Here is a 21,343-nt window from a genome sequence, read left to right as displayed (position 1 = left end):
CTGTAGTCCCAGCTACTTGGGACGCTGAGGCAGAACTGCTTGCACCCGGGAGCCAAGATCGTGCCACTGCACTCCAGCCTGGCTCCTGGAAACAAAGCAAAACTCTGTCTCAAAAAAAGAAAACCAAAGGAAATTTAAATGTAATTTTCAAAATATAGAAAGAAAAGAGAAGGGGCATGAAAGTCACCTCAAGTGAGAGAAAGAGGAAAGGCTTGCTAAAATGCATAATGAAATGAGTCTATCACCAAGACAGAGTAGGGAGAAAAATAAAGATGCCAACGAGAAGAATAAAAGTACATGGTGGTGGCTCCTGCCTGTAATCCCAGCATTTGGGAGGCTGAAGCAGGTGGATCTTAAGGTCACGAGCTCAAGACCAGCCTGGTCCACATGGTGAAACCCCATCTCTACTAAAAGTACAAAAATTAGCTGAATGTGGAGCACACAGCTGTTCCCAGCTACTCAGGAGGCTGACATAGAAGAATTGCTTGAACCCAGGAGGCAGAGGTTGCAGTGAGCTAAGATTGCACCACTGCACTCCAGCCTGGGCAACAGAGCAAGATTCTGCTTCAAAATTAAAAAAAAAAAAAGAGTGCATGATAATACATGAGGGAAAGAACAAACAAGAGGAGCACGTTGCATTAGAATTCATGCCAATTCTGAATAAAGAGGAAAATATTTGTCTCCATCACTCACTTGGACAGCACTGATTTGGAATTGGGGCTTGTACCATACACAGCTCTTCTCCTTGTTCCAACTTGAAGATGATGTCAGGTTTGGTGTGTTGATACCCTATAAATAGAAAATCACAGACAACCTGGAACAAACAGCATGGCATTCAGGGATTCTGAAGAATGGGGAAGATTTGGTTTCTAGGTAGCATGATGAAGCTACCTTTTTGCAATTTGGCAAAGTAAAGACCATTCAATTGGCATACTGCCCCATGGGGAACTAAGAAATCTGGCCTTAAAATCTAAGTGCAAAATCACTAAGTATTTTACATGAGGCCTCCAGTTTTCAGCAACCAAAGAGAAAAGCCTGGAGATTGAGCACACTCCTCCTCAGGGAGGCAGCACTTACCTAGGGATACCAGGTTGCTATAGTTCTCCAACATCACACTCCTGTACAGGCACTTCTGAGCTGGGTCTAGCAGCTGCCACTCCTCCCAGGTAAAATCCACAAACACATCCATGAATGACAATGGTCCCTGAAATACAATATTGTCATCCAATCTCAAGTTATTTTACTAGGTTTGTGGAAAAATAGCTGCTTAGGATGTCCGTTATTTACGTTCAACTTTGTGAGAAAACAAAACTTGTATTGAAACCAGCCATCAATGTGCATTAAATCAGTCATCTTTCATTCAACATTTGACAACTAGGATAACCTCTTTTTAAAGTTTTGATCTATCCTAGAAACCATCTATACCAGGGTGCTCAGACGTGGGACCTTCAGTACTAAAGGCAGGACAGTCAGGCAAACAAGTTCAACTGATCACTCTACACCTAGAATACAGTTACTGACCTCCAGGTGCCAGGAATATAAAAATGAACAAAACAGAGTCCTGCCCCCAAGAAGCCTTCAGCACTGCAGAGGGAGGGAAAGTTACATATGCAAATGCAACTGGAAGTCACAGAAGCTAGGATAAAAGAACACAGATGACAATGTGGACAAAAAGAAGCAATGCTGTTTGACAGCGTCAAGTGGAATCTGTGGAAGGGTACTACAGGCACCCAGAAGGGAAGACACATTAAAGCTCTGTGGACTAAAAAGGTAACTGCTCTACGTAGCAGCCACTCTGTGGGATAAAAGACCTAATCATGAACCTACACAGATGGTAACTGAGCATATAAAGCATGCTCAATACCACATGTCATTAGGGAATTGCAAATCCAGACAAAAATAAGACACCACTACACACCTATTAGAATGGATAAAATCCAAAAACCTGACCACCAAATGCTGGAGAGAGTGTGGAGCAATAGAAACTCTTATCCATTGCTGGTGGGAATGAAAAGCCACTTCAGAAGACAGTTTGGCAGCTTCTTACAAATCTAAACAGTCTTACCATATAATCCAGCAACCATGCCCTAGGTACTGAAAACTTATGTCTAAGTGAGAACAAGAAGACACACATGACAAATATCAGATATGGAAAGAAGTTATCATTACTGAACACACAAATATGAAAAGACTACACTATGCTTATAAATTTGATAAGTTAGATGAAAAGGGTACATTCCTCGGAAGACACAAATGACCAAACTCATTCAAGAACAGATAAACTTAACTGATAATTCTGTATCTATTAAAGAAATATCAGGAGGCTAAGGCAGGTGGATCATGAGGTCAACAGATCGAGACCATCCTAGCCAACATGGTGAAACCGTCTTTACTAAAAATACAAGAATTAGCTGGGCGTAGTGGCGCACGCATGTAGTTCTAGCTACTTGGGAGGCTGAGGCAGAAGAATCGCTTGAAACCGGGAGGCGGAGGCTGCAGTGAGCTGAGATCACGCCGCTGCACTCCAGCCTGGTGACAGAGCAAGACTGCGTCTCAAAAAAAAAAAAAAAAAAGACATAAAATTTGTAGTTAGCAGCATATAGATTGGACATAAATAAATAAAATTGTCCTTTATTATAGAGAGAGTAAGAAGGAAACTGAGGATGCCAACGAAAAGATTAAGATGACACGACTGTTTATGAAGAAAATACCAAAAAATCTAAGCTCCTAGAACTAATCAGTGAATGTAGCAAGGTCACAGGATACAGGCTCAATACCTAAAAGTTGGCTATATGCCTATATAACAGCAATAAATCATTTGATTTTGAAATTAACTGGCTGGGTGCCATGGCTCACACCTGTAATCCCAGCACTTTAAGAGGCTGAGGTAGGTGGACCACTTAAAATCAGGAGTTTGCAACAAGCCTGGCCAACATGATGAAACCTCGTCTCTACTAAAAATACAAAAATTAGCTGGGTGTGGTGGTAAACACCCATAGTCCCAGCTACTCGGGAGGCTGAGAGAGGAGAATTGCTCGACCCAGGAGGCAGAGGCTGCAGTGAGGTAAGATTGTGCCACTGCACTCCAGCCTGAGTAACAGAGCAAGACACCATCTAAAAAAAAAAAGAAGAAATTAAGAAACTGATACTCTTTACAACAGCAACAACAAAACAGAAAGAACTTACATATAAATCTAAAACATCTGTGTAGGATCTGTATGCTCAATATAAACACTGATTTTTAAAAATCAAAGATGCAAATAATGGAGGACCTTGTGTTCATGAATTTGAACTCAATTCCTAATTGTAAATCTAAAAGTGAAAGGTAAAGTAATAAAGTAACAACGAAAAAAATCTTTATGAGCTTAGGATAAGAAAAAGATTTCTTAAATAGGACACAAAATACAATTCAAGGTGAGATTTGGAAAAAGAAAAAAAATAGGACAAAAAAATCATTAGCAATGAAAGAAAAAGAATTTGTAACCCAGAGTCAGTAAAAGTTAGAAATATCTGTTCATCAAAAGTAGGCATTAAGAGAGTAAAAAAGCAAGGCAATATCAGAAGTAAAAGAAGCATCCCAGGTAAAAATTTGAATATAGACTTCATACTACGCTTGTTTTAAACTCTAATGTGCATGAATCACTGAGTCTTGTTAAAACGAAGAGTCTAGAATTAATGGCATTGAGATGAACTCTGATATTCTGCATTTCTAACAAGCTTCCAGAATAATACATACTTTGTAAACACACTTTTTTTTTAAAGGATACACATAAAACACAAAACAACTTTTTGGGGATGGGGAAGGATATGGAAATTGAGTATGAGGAAATAAGATAATATATAAATAAAGGTAGACAAGGACCTTACATGAACCAGTGATGATAAAAGGGCCATGGGCCTATCACACTGGCTCATGACTGTAATCTCAGCAACTCGGGAGGCTAAGGCGGGAGGACTGCTTCAGCTTAGGAGTTGATGACCAGCCTGAGCAATATAGCGAGACTGCCTCACTACGAAAAATAAAAAACATCAGCCAGGCATGGTGGCACTTGCCTGCTGTCCCAGCTACTCAAGAGGCTGAGGCAGGAGGATCACTTGAGCCTGGGAGTTTAAGGCTGCAGTGAGTTATGATTATAACACTGCACCCCAGTCTGGGGGACAGAGCAAGACCCTGTCTCAAAAAAAAAAAAAAAGTGGGGTGTGGGGTTCTTCAACTGAACTGAGGAGTGATTAATTTAAATTAACCCTTTGACCTAAGGATCTCCATCCCTCTCCACACCAAAATAGAAAAATAATAAAGAAAACACTAGGAATAAACAAATGAGAAGCTTACCCAGGACCTGGTGATTTGGGTCTGCTCTTGGGAAATAAATAGACACTCTAGAACTTTCTCTGTCCTGTGACTCTTCTGTCTCTGCCCGGGTGTTCCAGGGAGACATTGCAGATCAGGAGTCCCTTGGCCCAAGATGGATTCCTGATCTCGGAGCTTTCTGATTCTATCCCATGAATTGTTTTGTTCTTGGAGAGGTGGGACCTGTGGACTCAAGAGAAAATTTCCTTTAGCCAGCGTAATTTCCTTTGGACCCCAATCTTGGTCTTCTTACACTGGTGAATCATGCTCACACAGAGGCTGCACTGCATGTTCTGTAGACTGTGTGCAGTGCCACTACAGGGCAAAGGTGAGACAAAATGCACACAGGGAATCCAGCATGCAGATGACAATTCCACCCACAGATTCTGCACGGGCACCCAGACCCCTGAAGGTGCAGTGATGACACCTGAGATTCACTAAATATTTACACAACCTCTGGGCAGCCACTTAAATGAGAAAGTGATGCTAAGTGCTAGGGAGTAAACAAGTCCCAGTTTTAGGTGACTATACTTCAGTATGAGATTTCTGAATGAAACAGCATTTCAATCCAAGCTTCTCTTTCACCATCTAGATATCCGTGAACAACTCACTTCCCCTCTCTGAGTCTTGCTTACTCCTAATCAAAAGAGACTTAACAGAATAGTAAAAGAATTTTTTAAAACCATGATATTAATAATATAAAAACAAACACAAACTAGGTAACAGGGTCGCACGATATGGGCAGATGTGACCAACTGCAAAAGCAGTAAAGGAGTGGGAGTTGAGGGGAGATTCTGATGGGTCACTTTGCTGTAAGATCTCCAAAGTCACCAATAAACACGTATCCCTAGGAGGAGAGTACCCTCCCCCGGTGGAGTCTAAGCAATCAAGAAACATTTTTCTTTTTTTGGAGACAGGGTCTCAGTCTGTCACCCAGGCTGAGTGGTGATCACAGCTTACTGCAGCCTCGACCACCCATGCTCAAGTGATCCTTCCACCTCAGCCTCCTGAGTAGCTGGGACTACAGGTGAGCAACACCATGCCTAGCTCATTTTTTTTTTTCTAGAGATGGAGTCTTGCTATGTTGCCCAGGCTAGTCTTGAACTCCTGGCCTCAGGTGATCCCACCACCTTAGCCTCCTAGAGTGCTGGGATTACAAGCATGAGCCAGCACTGAGAAAGCAAGTCTTGCAAGAAACAACAGGCTGAACTCCTCTCAGGATCAAAGCTGCAGATGGCTGTGAAAAAATATTCCTAAAGTCACTAAGTGACCAAACAGTGCTGTGGCCATCTAAAGAAAATCTGAGAACTAATGGGCATATAGTTCCTTCCAGAAGCACAGATGCTCACTCTGAGGGAAAGCTGTCAGAGACACAGACCAAATCGAACAGCAACAGAGGACAGAAAAAAAAAGACTCAGGCAGAGAGAGGGAACTCACAGTGAGAGGAACAGGAGAGAGAAGGGCCAGACAGAAGAAAACTGAGAAGACTGTGAGTAAGAGAGGCAGGAGAGAAGGTTTAGACAGTAAGAGGGAAGGATTCAGAGAAATCTTATTACAGAAATTATTTAAGGCTGGGCGTGGTGGCTCAAGCCTGTAATCCCAGCACTTTGGGAGGCCGAGGCGGGTGGTTCACGAGGTCAAGGGATCGAGACCGTCCTGGTCAACACGGTGAAACCCCATCTCTACTAAAAATACAAAAAAACTAGCTGGGCATGGTGGTGTGTACCCGTAATCCCAGCTACTCAGGAGGCTGAGGCAGGAGAATTGCCTGAACCCAGGAGGCGGAGGTTGCGGTGAGACGAGATTACGCCATTGCACTCCAGCCTGGGTAACAAGAGTGAAACTCTGTCTCAAAAAAAAAAAAATTATTTAACAACAAAATACATCAGGCTGGGCGTGGTGGCTCAGGCCTGTAATCCCAGCATTTTGGGAGGCTGAGATGGGGGGGATCACCTGAGGTCAGGAGTTCCAGACCAGCCTGGTCAATATGGTGAAACCCTGTCTCTACTAAAACTACAAAAACTAGCCAGGTGTGGTGGTGCACCTGTAATCCCAGATACTAAGGAGGCTAAGGTGCGAGAATCACTTTAACCTGGGAAGTGGAGCTTGCTGTGAGCCAAGATCACACCACTGCACTCCAGCCTGGGTGACAGTGGGATGCCGTCTCAAACACAACAACAAAAACCAAATATATCACATACATGTGAGAGAAATACATTAGAAAAGAAGGCACATTTAACTGCAGGAAATGCCGGGTAAGACGCAGAAAAGAAACAGCTTCCTGACAAAGCTTAGCACCAAGAGTTCAGGTCATGTTTTGGCCCTTCATGATAAAAACAGGCAGAACCCTCAAACAGCGAAGCTCCAGAAAGATGTCCTGGCTTGTCCTGGCTTGTCCTGGCTGGTCCTAGCCTCCAAACACGGACTTCCTGCCACAAAGCAAATGGCGTCTTAATAGGCCGGTCTGGGAGGTCAGCGGGGTTACCCATACTACATGATTATGAAGGGAAAAGAACCAAATGAGGCTCCAACAGACAATAAAAACATATCCAAAATATCTGACCACACAAAAACTGTAACGTAGTATTTTAAAATACAGTAAAAGAAATTAGAAAAACAAAACTTTGAAAGGATATATAAAAAATAAAACAGCCTAGAAAGTAGATGCTTAGACAACTGAAAAATGTGAAATGAAAAATATCAGCACAGGCCGATGGCTTGGCAAAGTTGGGCATGTGGGTGTGCACGCCAGCCGTGAGCTAGCAGGCAGTCACCGTGATTCCCCTCGCACTCCCCCTCCCTCTGGAGAATTCCCCAAGAAGGCGGGCGCCAGCTTCGGCCCAGGGAAAGATCTGCGGCGGCGCGGGAACGGCCACACACAGCCACTTAGGAAGTTGGTGTCTTGGAGAGGAGAACACAGAACGTGGACAACCAGCTGTCAAATTGCAGTAAAAGTTAGTTCATGAAAAGTGGAAGCTACCCAGATGTCTACCAATTGAAAATTGGAGACTTAGGAAGATGGCACTGTCAGACCAACTCAGGATTATAGCTCCCAGTCAATCCGCAGAGGGTGAGTGGATGCCGCATTTCCATACAGATCTTTATTGTCCACAGACTAGAGATTCCCAGGTGTAAGAGCCCCACGGTCCACGCGGGCCGGCGCAGCTGTTTGGGCCGAGGCTGCAGCGCAGCGACACTCCGTACAAAATATGCTGGTTTGGTGGCCGTGTTAAACTGAAAATTGGAGATTTCGGAAGGCAGATTAGCACATTCATCTGATTAAATGACACTTAAACAGAAAGCCAGCCCAGGAGATTCCCAGGCAGCAACGTGGTTTGAGCCAGCGCAGTGGGTCGCTGCACGGGAAATCACACAGATCCCGGAGGCCTTGCAGCAGGCGACTGGAACACCTGGGAGAGAGTCAACCGCTCAACTTAAAAAAAAAGGGCTCGCTCTTTGAGGAAGACGCGGTCGTAGCTGCTGTGGGTTTTTAGTCAGCACGCTCCTGCTCCTGACTCACCGCTGTTCGCTCTTGCCCAGGAACAAGTTGGTCAGGAAGCCGCGCAGCAGCCATGGCTTTTAAGGATACCGGAAAAACACCCGTGGAGCCGGAGGTGGCAATTCACCGAATTCAAATCACTCTAACAAGCTGCAACGTAAAATCGCTGGAGAAGGTGTGTGCTGACTTGATCAGAGGAGCAAAGGAAAAGAATCTGAAAGTGAAAGGACCCGTTCGAATGCCTAGGAAGACTTTGAGAATCACTACAAAAAAGACACCTTGTGGTGAGGGTTCTAAAACATGGGATCCTTTCCAGATGAGAATCCACAAGCGACTCATTGACTTGCACAGTCCTTCTGAGATTGTTAAGCAGATTACTTCCATTAGTATTGAGCCAGGAGTTGAGGTGGAAGTCACCATTGCAGATGCTTAAGTCAGTTATTTTAATAAAGTGATTACCAGTTGTTAAAAAAAAAAAAGGGCTCTGAGGCAGGGAGCCAGGTGATCAGGCTCAGTGGGTCCCACCCCCACAAAAACAAAAACAAATGAAACAGCAATTGGAAACGCTCAGGGTTGAGAGTTTCACGGCAAGCACAGCGGAACCCAGGACAGTGCAGCTTGGAAGGGGAGTGGCATCCACCATTAACGAGGCACTCGACCCCTACGGAGCTACACTGCCATTGCTGATGCAGCCTGCTATTGCCGAGGCAACCCGCCATTGCTGGGGCACCCGCAATAACGAGAGAGTCTGCTACTACAGAGGCGAGCACACCCATATAAACAGGACTACAGGGAATTACACGGCAGCAGGGCGGAGCCCACAGCAACAGGGCAGAGCCCACAAGAGCAGGGCGAAGCCCACGGCAGCAGGGCGGAGCCCATGGCAACAGGGCGGAGCCCACGGCAGCTCAGCATAGCCACTGCAGGCAAGCAGTGATTAGACTGCCCCCTTGCTGAGTAGGACAGTGCAACAGATACTCATAAATGGAGCCCTAACTCCCCGGGACAGAGCACCTGAGGAAAAAAAAGGGGCTTTATGAGCTCTGCTGCAGCAGACTTAAACGTTCCTGCCTAGCAGCCCTGAATGAACAATGGAGTTCACAGCTTAGCACTTGAGCTCCTATAAAGTACAGACAGTCTCCTTAAGCAGCTCCCTGACCCCCATATATCCAAAGAGTCACCTCACAAAGGACTAATCAGACTGACATTTGGCGGGCATCATTCAGGGACAAAGATAGCAGAAGAAGAATCTGGTAGCAACCCTCACGGTTCCACAGCTGCTACAGGAGTTCCCCAGGAAAGCAGGGCCTGGATTGGACCTCAGCAGTCCTATAGCAGTGGGGCCAGACTGATAGAAGGAAAACTAAGAAACAGAAATACTTCATCATCAACGATCTGGACGTCCACTCAGAGACCCAATCGGAAAATCAGCAACCACTCAGACGACAGGTGGATAAATCCACCAAGATGGGAAGAAACCAGTGCAAAAAGAAGGAAAACACCCGAAACCAGAACACTCGCCTCCTACAAAGGACCAAAACTCCTCACCAGCAAGGGAACAAAGCTGGACGGAGAATGACTGTGATGAAATGATGGAATCAGGCTTCAGAAGGTGGGTAATGAGAAACTTCCATGAGCTAAAAGAACATGTTCTAAATCAATTCAAAGAAACTAAGACCCTTGAAAAAAGATTTGAGGAAATGATAACAAGAATGTACAACCTAGAGAGGAATGCGAGTGAACTGAAGGAGCTGAAATATACAACACAAGAACTTCGCAAAGCATGCACAAGTTTCAACAGCCGAATTGACCAAGCAGAAGAAAGGATATCAGAAGTCGAAGATCAACTCAATGAAATAAAACGAGAAACCAAGATTAGAGAAAAAAGCAAAAAACGGAATGAACAAAGTCTCCAAGAAATGTGGGACTGTGTGAAGAGACCTAATCTATGTTTGATAGGTGTACCTGAATGTCATGAAGAGAATGAATCCAAGCTGGAAAATACTCTTCAGGATATTATCCAGGAAAATTTCCCCAACCTAGCAAGGCAGGCCAATATTGAAGTCCAGGAAATACAGAGAACACCACAAATATATTCTGCAAGAAGAACAACCCCAAGGCACATAATCGTCAGATTCAACAAGGTTGAAATGAAGGAGAAAATGCTAAGGGCAGCCAGAAAGAAAGGTCAGGTCACCCACAAAGGGAAGTCCATCAGACTCACAGCAGATCTCTCGGCAGAAACGCTAAAAGCCAGAAGAGAATGGGGGCCAATATTCAACATTCTTAAAGAAAAGAACTTTCAACCCAGAATTTCTTATCCAGCCAAACTGAGCTTCATAACTGAAGGAAAAATAAAATCCTTTGCGAACAAGCAAGTACTCAGAGATTTTGTCACCACCAGGCCTGCTTTACAAGAGCTCCTGAAAGAGGCACTACACATAGAAAGGATCAACCAGTACCAGCCATTCCAAAAACATACCAAATGCTAAAGTGCATCAACAAAATGAAGAAACTGCATCAACTAACGGGCAAAACAGCCAGCTAGCATCAAAATGGCAGGATCAAATTCACACATAACAATATTAACCCTAAATGTAAATGGGCTAAATGCCCCAATCAAAAGACACAGACTGGCAAACTGGATAAAAAGCCAAAACCCATCAGTGTGCTGTATCCAGGGAACCCATCTCACAGACAAGGATACACAAAGGCTCAAAATAAAGGGATGGAGGAAGATTTACCAAGCAAATGGAGAGCAAAAAAAAGCAGGAGTTGCAATTCTCGTCTCTGACAAAATAGACTTTAAAGCAACAAAGATCAAAAGAGACAAAGAAGGACATTACATAATGGTAAAAGGATCCATACAACAAGAAGAGCTAACGATCCTAAATATATATGGACCCGATACAGGACCACCCAGATACATAAGGCAAGTTCTTAATGACTTACAAAGAGACTTAGACTCCCACACAATAATATTGGGAGATTTTAACACTTCACTGTCAATATTAGACACATCAACCAGACAGAAAATCAACAAGGATATCCAGGGCTTCAACTCAGACCTGGAACAAGCAAACCTGATAGACATCTACAGAACTCTCCACCCCAAATCCACAGAATATACATTCTTCTCAGCACCACATCACACCTACTCTAAAATTGACCACATAATTGGAAGTAAAGGACTGCTCACCAAATGCAAAACAACTGAAATCATAACAAACAGCCTCTCAGACCATAGTGCAATCAAGTTAGAACTCAGAATTCAGAAACTAACTCAGAACTGCACAGCTTCATGGAAACTGAACAACTGGCTCCTGAATGTTGATTGGATAAACAATGAAATGAAGGCAGAAATAAAGAAGATCTTCGAAACCAACGAGAATGAAGACACAACATACCAGAATCTCTGGGACACATTTAAAGCAGTCTCTAGAGGAAAATACATAGCAATAAGTGCCCATATGAGAAGAGTGGAGAGATCCAAAATTGACACCCTATCATCAAAATTAAAAGAGCTAGCGGAGCAAGATCAAAACAACTCAAAACCTAGCAGAAGACAAGAAATAACTAAGATCAGAGCAGAACTGAAGAAGATTGAGACACGAAAAAACCCTTCATAAAATCAATAAATCCAAGAGCTGGTTTTTTGAAGAGATCAACAAAATAGACCACTAGCCAGACTAATAAAAAAGAAAAGTTAGAACTCAGAATAGATGCAATAAAAAACGATAAAGGGGTATTCACCACAGATTCCACAGAAATTCAAACCATCATCAGAGATTATTACAAACAACTCTATGCACATACACTAGTAAACCTGCAAAAAATGGATAAATTCCTGGACACTTGTGTCCTCCCAAGCCTAAACCAGGAGGAAGCCGAAACTATGAACAGACCAATAACAAGGTCTGAAGTTGAGGCAGCAATTAAGAGCATACCACCCAAAAAAAGCCCAGGTCCAGATGGGTTCACAGCCGAATTCTACCAGACACACAAAAAGGAGCTGGTGCCATTCCTTCTGAAACTATTCCAAATATTCCAAAAAGAGGGAATCCTTCAAAAACCATTTTATGAGACCAACATCATCCTGATACCAAAACCCGGCAGAGATCCAACAAGAAAAGAAAACTTCAGGCCAATATCCATGGTGAACATAGATGCAAAAATCTTAAACAAAATACTGGCAAGCCGATTGCAACAGCACATCAAAAAGCTTATCCATCATAATCAAGTAGGATTCATCCCGGGGATGCAAGGCTGGTTCAACATACACAAGTCTACAAACATAATTCACCTCATAAACAGAACCAAAAACAAAAACCACATGATTATCTCAATTGACGCAGAGAAGGCCTTTGACAAAATTCAACAGCCCTTTTTGCTAAAAACCCTCAATAAATTCGGTATTGATGGAACGTATCTCAAAATAATAAAAGCTATTTACAACAAACCAACAGCCAATATCATACTGAATGGGCAAAAACTGGAAGTATTCCCTTTGAAATCCGGCATTAGACAAGGATGCCCTCTCTCACCACTCCTATTCAATATAGTACTGGAAGTTCTAGCCAGAGCAATCAGGCAAGAAAAAGAAATAACGGGTATTCAAATAGGAATGGCGGAAGCCAAATTGTCTCTATTTGCAGACGACATGATAGTATACCTAGAAGACCCCATCGTCTCAGCCCAAAAACTCCTGAAACTGATAAGCAACTTCAGCTAAATCTCAGGATATAAAATAAATGTGCAAAAATCACAAGCATTCCTATGCACCAGTAACAGACTTAAAGAGAGCCAAATCAAGAACGAACTGCATTCACAATTGCTACAAAGAGAATAAAATACCTAGGAATACAACTCACAAGGAACGTAAGGGACCTCTTCAAGGAAAACTACAAACCACTGCTCAACGAAATAAGAGAGGACACAAACAGATGGAGAAACATTCCATGTTCATGGTTAGGAAGAATCAATATTGTCAAAATGGCCATACTGTCCAAAGTAATTTACAGAATCAACGCTATCCCCATCAAGCTACCATTGACTTTCTTCACAGAACTGGAAAAAACCACCATGAACTTCATATGGAACCAAAAGAGAGCCCGCATAGCCAAGTCAATTCTAAGCAAAAAGAACACGGTGCGGGGGGGGCGGGCATCACACTACCAGACTTCAAACTATACTACAAGGCTACAGTAATCAAAACAGCATGGTACTGGTACCAAAACAGAGATAGAGACCAATGGAACAGAACAGAGGCATCGGAGGCAGCATAACATATCTACAACCATACAATCTTTGATAAACCTGACAAAAACAAGCAATGGGGAAAGGACTCACTATTTAATAAATGGTGTTGGGAAAACTGGCTAGCCATGTGCAGAAAACAGAAACTGGACCCCTTCCTGACACCTTACACTAAAATTAACTCCGGATGGATTAAAGACTTAAACATAAGACCTGGCACCATAAAAACCCTAGAAGAAAATCTAGGCAAAACCATTCAGGACATAGGAGTAGGCAAGGACTTCATGACCAAAACACCAAAAGCATTGGCAATAAAAGCCAAAATAGACAGATGGGACCTAATCAAACTCCACAGCTTCTGCACGGCAAAAGAAACAGTCACTAGAGTGAATCGGCAACCAACAGAATGGTAAAAAATCTTTGCAGTTTACCCATCTGACAAAGGGCTGATATCCAGAATTTAAAAAGAACTCAAACAGATTTACAGGAAAAAAACAAACAAGCCCATTCAAAAATGGGCAAAGGATATGAACAGACACTTTACAAAGGAAGACATACATGAGGCCAACAAACATATGAAAAAATGCTCATCGTCACTGGTCATCAGAGAGATGCAAATCAAAACCACATTGAGATACCATCTCACACCAGTTAGAATGGCGATCATTAAAAAATCTGGAGACAACAGATGCTGGAGAGGATGTGGAGAAAAAGGAACACTTTTACACTGTTGGTGGAAGTGTAAATTAGTTCAACCATTGTGGAAGACAGTATGGCGATTCCTCAAGGACCTAGAAATAGAAACTCCATTTGACCCAGCAATCCCATTACTGGGTATATATCCAAAGGACTATAAATCGTTCTACTATAAGGATACATGCATACGAATGTTCACTGCAGCACTGTTTACAATAGCAAAGACCTGGAACCAACCCAAATGCCCATCAATGATAGACTGGACTGGGAAAATGTGGCACATATACACCATGGAATATTATGCAGCAATCAAAAATGATGAGTTTGTGTCCTTTGCAAGGACATGGATGAATCTGGAGAACATCATTCTCAGTAAACTGACACAAGAACAGAAAATGAAATACTGCATATTCTCACTCATAGGCAGGTGATAAACAATGAGAACACATGGACACAGGGAAGGGAGCACTACACACTGGGATCTATTGGCGGGAATAGAGAAGGGACAGTGGGGGCGGGGAGCTGGGGAGGGATAGCCTGGAGAGAAATGCCAAATGTGGGTGAAGGGGAGGAAGGCAGCAAAACACACTGCCACATGTGTACCTATGCAACTATCTTGCATGTTCTGCACATGTACCCCAAAACCTAAAATGCAATTAAAAAAAAAAAAGAAAAATATCAGCACAAATAAATTAGTTAAAAAGATTCAGAAATGAAAATTAAATTAGGAGGAACACAAAAAAGCACCAAGAACCTAGAAGGCAGCACAGGTAAAAAGTGGGGAACGCCTAAAAGAAAACAGAATAAAACATTAGAATGAAATGACTTAGGAAAAGTCTGTTCACAGAAGCATTTTTATAACCCAAATATCTGTGACTATAGCACTGGCTAAAAACACTATGGGACATCTGTACAGCCACTATAAAGGTGACAGAGACAGGGAAGAGGTAGCCAACAACCTCTAGGTACCAGCATTGGTACAATATAATGATCAATATATACCCTTAGTGATAATGACAAGGGAAAAAGGGTACATACAGAAAGCTAGCTTTTGTGTAAAAAAAGAAGGGGGACTGCAAGTATATGTATATATGCATGTGTTTCCCATATAAATGGGGTCATATAATATCTAGTCTTTTGTGGCTGGCTTTTTTCACTTCACATAATGCTTTCGAGGTTTACACTTGTCATAGCATGTATCAATAGTTTGTTCCTTTTGTTGCTGAATAGTATTCCATCATGTTTCATCATTCACCAGTTAATGGACATTAAGATAATTCCCTGGAGACCAACAGCTTATCTCTTGGAGCCTTCTCTCTGTACAATGGGCACACTCTACCCACTCTACATTTCAGGGTCTAGGATCCTAGAATCTCTCACTCTTGAGAAATCTTCACAAACTACATACAGAGACTAAATACAGTGCACAGGCCAGAAAAATGCATGTAGAGCCAGACTGTCTGGGTTCAAATCCTGGCTATACATTCACCAGGGGTGCCATCTGGGCTTCCAACTACCCCTTTCTGGGCCTCAGCATCCTTACCCATCAAAGGGGAATAACAGGATTCACCACCTGGGGCTACTGTGAGGGTTTAAGGTAGTAATACCTAATAAAAGATTCAGCACAGAACCTCATACACAGTAGACACTGAGCAAGGAAGGCAGTGTGATTTACACTGCCATGTGTGTACCTATGCAACAATCTTGCATGTTCTTCACATGTACCCCAAAACCTAAAATGCAACTAAAAAAAAAAAAAAGAAATGGCAAAAGAAAGCAAAGCAAAACAAAACAAAATCCCCAGGAATACTTAATGAAAATTGACCACGTTACAAAATGACAATCAGTAAGATGAAAAGCATATACTGTTTCTTAGAAAAGAGAACTCTTATAACTCAATCAAGACAGAATTTAAAAAAGGAAAAAAAAAGAGGACTCTACCTTCAAACATCCCTCAACTCTGCCTAGTCTCCATTTCTACCACCACAGACAAAATCCTTGCTATCTCTTGTCTGAACCATTGCAGTGATCTAATCAGTCTCGTTTTCCACCTCTTCCTGTGTCTACTGTTGCCCACCTACAACCTGTTCTGTACTCAGCACTCAGAAGGGTCTTTGGAAATCCTAAGCAGATCATGTTGCTCCCTTTCTCAGCACCACATCCACTCCCCAACCCCATGGTTTCCTAGCCTGATGTGGCCTCTGGCCATCTGTGTTCATCTGCTATCCTCTCTCTCACTCCCTATGCCCAGCCACAAAGGCCTTCCTTCCCTATTACAAAGGCACCAAACTTCTCCTGCCGCATGGCCTTGACCCTGGCTCTTCCCATCCTGGATGCTCTTCTACCTGCTCTTCCCAAGGCTGGCTTGCTACTGTAACTCAGACTTAGCTTAGATGTCACTTCCTTAGTGGGGGCCTTCCCTAAGCACCCAAGCTGTAAGTAGCCCTCACTCATTCTTTCACATTAACCAACTTTAATTCTGTGTGTTACAAAACTCTGATGGTTTCTTTTAACTTGTGAGTAGTTTCTTCAACATTTATTTGGCATCTGTCTCCCTCCCAAGAGCATGGATTCCATCGGTCTCATTCACCGTCACAAGCTGGCACCTAGAAGGAAGCCTAGCACACAGTAGGTGCTAAATTAATCATCAGACGAATGAATGAATGAATGAATGAATACTTCAGAAACGAAGGAATATGATCTGCATTGATTAGGCTGATCTTTATCTTGAGAGGGCATATACTGCAGTATTAAGAACTCAAGAGTTTGGAGCCTGGTCGTCTTGGTTTGAATTCTGTCTTTCTTCTGCTACTTATGTGCTGTGTGATCTTGGCAAATCACTTCTCTTTGTCATGATTTTCTCATCTGCAAAGTAGGGCTGAACATCAGTGCCTTCTTCATGAGGCTGCTGTGAGGACCTAAGTGCTTAGACCTGGGGCTGGAACGTGACAGGCACTCTATAAATGCTAACTGGTATTAATGAAGTTGGAAAACTCATTAATACAGAAGTCCTTTGTATTTCCTATATTACCACTGTAAATAGAAACATTTACTTATAGACACCACTTATAAATTAAAAGCCTACTGATTTTTAGATTGATTTTGTATGAAGGTACCTTACTGGATTTTCCTCAAACTACCTTGCTTAACTCTATACTACCGTTTCTCCTGCCTCAATCCCACTTCTGCTGTCAACTGCTGGTCTCACCTTCCCAGCCCTTCACCTTTCTCCCTTACCCATCACACATATATATTCATACTCTGCTGTAGAAAGCTTGCCAGCAACAGTCGCCACTACCATTACCACTAAATTCTTTTTTTTTTTTTTTGAGCCAGAGTCTCACTCTGTCACCCAGGCTAGAGCACAGTCACGCGATCTCAGCTCACTGCAACCTCCACCTCCTGGGTTCAAGCAATTCTCCTGCCTCAGCCTCCCATGCAGCTGGGATTACAGGTGTCCACCAACATGCCTGGCTAGTTTTTGTATTTTTAGTAGAGACAGGGTTTCACCATGTTGCCCAGGCTGGTCTCAAACTCCTGACCTCAGGTGACCCACCCACCTCAGCCTCCCAAAGTGTTGGGATTACAGGCATGAGCCACCACGCCTGGCCCATCACTACTAAATTCAATTTAGGTTTTTATGACTGCTATGGTTTGAATGGTTGCATCCATCCAAAATTCATATTGAAACTTAACCCCCTGTAATCCCAGCTACTCAGGAGGCTGAGGCAGGAGAATTGCCTGAACCCAGGAGGTGGAGGTTGCGGTGAGCCGAGATTGCGCCATTGCACTCCAGCCTGGGTAACAAGACCGAAATTCCATCTCAAAAAAAAAAGAAAGAAAAAGAAACTTAACCCCCATTGTGGTGGCATTAAGAGGTGGGTCCAACCGGCTGAGCGTGGTGGTGTGCGCCTGTCATCCTAGCTGCACTCCAGTCTGAGCAACACAGCGAGACTGTAAAAAAAAAAATAAAGAGGTGGGTCTTTAAATAGTGACTAAGTCATGAGGGCTCTCCTTCACAAATGGGACTAATAACCTCTTAAAAGAGGTTTCAGAGAGCTGCCTGGCCCTTCCATCTCTTCAGCCATGTGAGGACACAGCATTCTTCCCTTTCTTCCCCCTTCCACCATGTAAGGATACAGCAAGAAAGTGCCATCTTGAAAGCAGAGAGCAGCCCTCATCAGATACCAAATCTGCCAGCACCTCCATCCTCAACTTCTTAGCCTCCAGAATTCTTAAGAAAGTAGTATCTGTTATAAGTCACCCAGCCTGTGATATTCTATTACAGCAGCACAGACTAAGACCATGATCTAGTGGTACTTGATCTCCCTCATACATGTCACTTGAAAAGCATTTGTTTCCTTTAAGAGGTTTCCCTTTCTTTAACTGTGAATTACATGTCTCTCCCCTATTTTCTCTCACCATTCTTGGGTCCCATCTCAGTCTCTAACACCTCTTCCCCTGCGTCTCTTGTCATCTCCCTGACCACTGTCCTCAGTTCTCTTCTTACGGTACACATTCTCCCTGAGCTACTTTGCCCACACCTAATTTGTGCAACCCCATCCAGATCTTTTTCTTGAGAAACATGTCTGCCCATTTCCCCACTAGCAACCTCTACCTAGAGGCTACAATCTATATAAAACTGAAATCTACCCACCTCCACCAAACACAGTTCTGATAGTCTTCCCTTACTCAGCAAATGCTGACACTTCCAACCCAGGCCCACAGAGCAGAACTCTAGTCGTCATCCCTGGCTTTTTTGCCTCTCTTCTCACCGCACCCAACTAGTTATGCTTCTGTCTCTTTACCTCCTCTCCTTTCTCCTTTTTTTTCCCCGAGATAGAGTCTTGCTCTGTTGCCCAGGCTGGAGTGCAGTGCACAATCCTGGCTCACTGCAACCCCCGCCTCCAGAGTTCAAGTGATTCTCCTGTCTCAGCCTCCCGAGTAGCTGGAATTACAGGCCTGTGCCACCATACCCAGGTAATTTTTGTATTTTTAGTAAAGAAAGGGTTTTGCCATGTTGGCCAGGCTGGTCTCAAACTCCTGACCTCAGGTGTTCGGCCTGCCTCGGCCTCCCAAAGTGCTAGGATTACAGGCCTGAGCCACTGTACCTGGCCGCCTCCTCCCCTTTCTCAAAACCACTAATTTACTTAAACCTTGTAGACTGTTCTACCCCCAAAATCCTTTGTGAAGACACTTCAATAAGTAGACTCCTTCCCCTGTATCACTGGTCCCCAACCAGGGACCAATTTTGTGGAAGACAATTTTTCCATGGACAGGGAGTAATGGGGGCAGCAATGGCTTCTGGATAAAATTGTTCCACCTCAGATCATCAGGCATCAGTTAGAGTCCCATAAGGACTCAACCTAGATCTTTCGCATGCACAGTTCACAAGAGGGTTTTTGCGATGAGAATCTAATGCAGCCTCTGATAGGAGGCAGGGCTCAGGCAGTAATGCTCACTAACCTGCCACTCACCTCCTGCCACGCATCCCAGTTCCTAACAGGCCACAGACCGGTACCAGTCTGAAGCCTAGGGGTTGGGGACCGCCTGCCCTATATGATAAAATCCAAGTTTCTAGTGGGGTCCTCAAAACCCTCGATGATCTTAGGTTTATGGCTCTAGACTCATTTTTTAATATACACCTCTACTGTCAGCATTAAACTCTACATTTCAGCAACCCTAAAGTGCCTGAAATTCACCGTCTAAGGTCATTTCAAGCCTCTCAAATGTGCACGTGTTACTTCTTTTTCCTAGGCTGGCTTTAATCCTTTGTCTACTTTAGGTTTGTCATCTTTCAAACCTAAGTTTAACAATCTCTTAATCATTGAAGCATTTGTGAGTTAGGGGGTGTCCTTACTTCCAAAACTGACCCACTTCTGCATGCCCCCGTATACTTCCACAGCCTGCTCCCAGAGCACTAACTTGGCATTGCGTTTTTCTTGCCCACCATCCCCACCAGACCACTGTTCTTCAAGACAGGGATGATGAGGAACCCATCTTTCCATTTTTAGCACCTGCCCCAGGGTCTAGCAAACAAAATACAATAAACAAAGATGTTGAACAAGTGAATAAAAAAGTTTGTAATTTCCAAAATAAGATTCAAAGATCCCATCAGAAAAGACACTCAGTAAATGCAGGCTGAAAAACTGAAAGATGTATGAGTACCCCTTGTTTAACTCAAAGTTCAGGGTACAGAGTTGTCAAAAAAGAGACTGATGAAAGCAGGAAAACAGGAAGTGTGATGACAAGAAGCATTTCTGGAAAGCCTAACATGCTCTAAACGAATCCAGCTACCTAGGACAGCGGCGGGGCGAGAGAGCTCCCGGCAAATTCAGACTCCGGAAGAGAGAAAGTGGTCACGCTGGCATTCAGGGAGAGCTTTTCAAGAATGAGGGAAACCGCCTACTCACCCAAACAGAAGCTGTCCGGACCCTGGTGGCCATCCCTAGGGTCAGTTTCGTGTGCCTCGCTGGAGGTGACAGGACGCGAGGGATGCTAGGGGAGAGAGCACGGTGAAGAAAGCGGTCTCCCTGCAGTCCCCAAACCCAGAGCGGGGGGGTCCGAGGCACCAGGGCTGCCTGCCATTCTTGGAGCCGAGCCTCCTTCCCTCCCACAGCTACGGGATTCAAAATCTCCACCCTCCACCAACACACAGGTTAGGGTCACGCAACCGTCCCAGGTCTGCAGCAGGAGACATTAGTTCTGTCCCGTCCCGCCGCGTTGAAACTGGAGGAATCCCAAACCTCCGGCTCCTCCAAACCCTGAATGGGCAGCAGAATAGCAGCCAGAGGGTTCGCGGCCACTCCAGTCTCAGGTGACCGGGTGACCACAATGGGCGACAAACGCTATCCGCGGAACAGGGCTCTCACCGCCGGCGCCGAGCAATGGAAGCCGTTTAGGTGTCGCACAGGAATTGCGTCATCGAGATTCGAAGGCGAAAACTATAACTCCCAGAGGCCTCTGCGAGAAGTTACTCCCACGCTGCAGGGTTCTGATCAAGGGCCACCGGGAGGGGACGTGCTAAGGTGACCCGGAAGCTCAGGCTCTCCTGGCACAGTCCCTGAGCTCAGGCACCTGCAGGTTTTAAAATATAAAAAGAATTAAAATACTTGACACTAATGGCTCAACGGTGAGAGGGTTGTAAATTAGGTTACAAGTATTCTACTCCCTGCGTTACTGAAATGGTAAAAATATTATTTTGCTTTACACGTTAATAACACAAGGATCCATAAAATTGCCATTACATGTTGACATAAATCATATTTTAATGAAAATTAAATATATTTTACAAAAGAAAAAATGTATTAAGGAGTGGCTTTTTGTTTCTTTTCTGACTTACGAGAAAGCTGAATTCTCATATTTGCTTCTATATTTAATCTGTTGCATATGTTGTTTTTGTCAAAGTAAATAAAGATACAAGTCAAGGGATACTTTTGTTAGTGTACAGTCTGAAACCACATAGAAGAACTTTTGTACTCTTACATAAAATATGTTGGTCTACATTGCACTTTGAATGGATTCTTTTATCACACATGAT

The 21,343-nt window shown here is 43.6% G+C and overlaps 1 protein-coding gene and 1 pseudogene across 6 annotated transcripts in view; one reads left to right on the top strand and one right to left on the bottom strand.

The window, feature by feature from the left end:
• The window catches only part of ZNF268 (zinc finger protein 268), a 30,993-nt gene extending 10,290 nt beyond the window's left edge, over nucleotides 1-20,703 (bottom strand). The window contains exons 1-5 of one of the 6 annotated variants that reach the window (XM_054239171.2): nucleotides 20,460-20,703; nucleotides 20,217-20,301; nucleotides 4,334-4,534; nucleotides 1,078-1,204; nucleotides 694-789 (exon numbers count right to left, since the gene is read on the bottom strand). In XM_054239171.2, the coding sequence (XP_054095146.2) occupies nucleotides 694-789; nucleotides 1,078-1,204; nucleotides 4,334-4,534; nucleotides 20,217-20,301; nucleotides 20,460-20,503 (553 nt within the window). In that variant the 5' untranslated portion in view covers nucleotides 20,504-20,703. Of the gene's footprint in view, nucleotides 1-693; nucleotides 790-1,077; nucleotides 1,205-1,521; nucleotides 1,585-4,333; nucleotides 4,535-20,216; nucleotides 20,302-20,459 lie in introns of those variants that run through there. The other 5 variants (XM_017976531.5, XM_009004953.6, XM_035258310.3 and 2 more) reach the window with 5 other exon arrangements.
• LOC100409043 (ribosomal protein S20 pseudogene) lies at nucleotides 7,804-8,330 on the top strand (annotated as a pseudogene).
• Nucleotides 20,704-21,343: the final 640 nt, after the last annotated feature.

Source organism: Callithrix jacchus, chromosome 9, assembly GCF_049354715.1.
Source record: "Callithrix jacchus isolate 240 chromosome 9, calJac240_pri, whole genome shotgun sequence".
In the NCBI taxonomy this organism is placed as follows: Eukaryota; Metazoa; Chordata; class Mammalia; order Primates; family Cebidae; genus Callithrix; species Callithrix jacchus.
The sequence above is the reverse complement of the archived record's forward strand: the minus strand, read 5'-3'. Positions and strand labels throughout refer to the sequence as shown.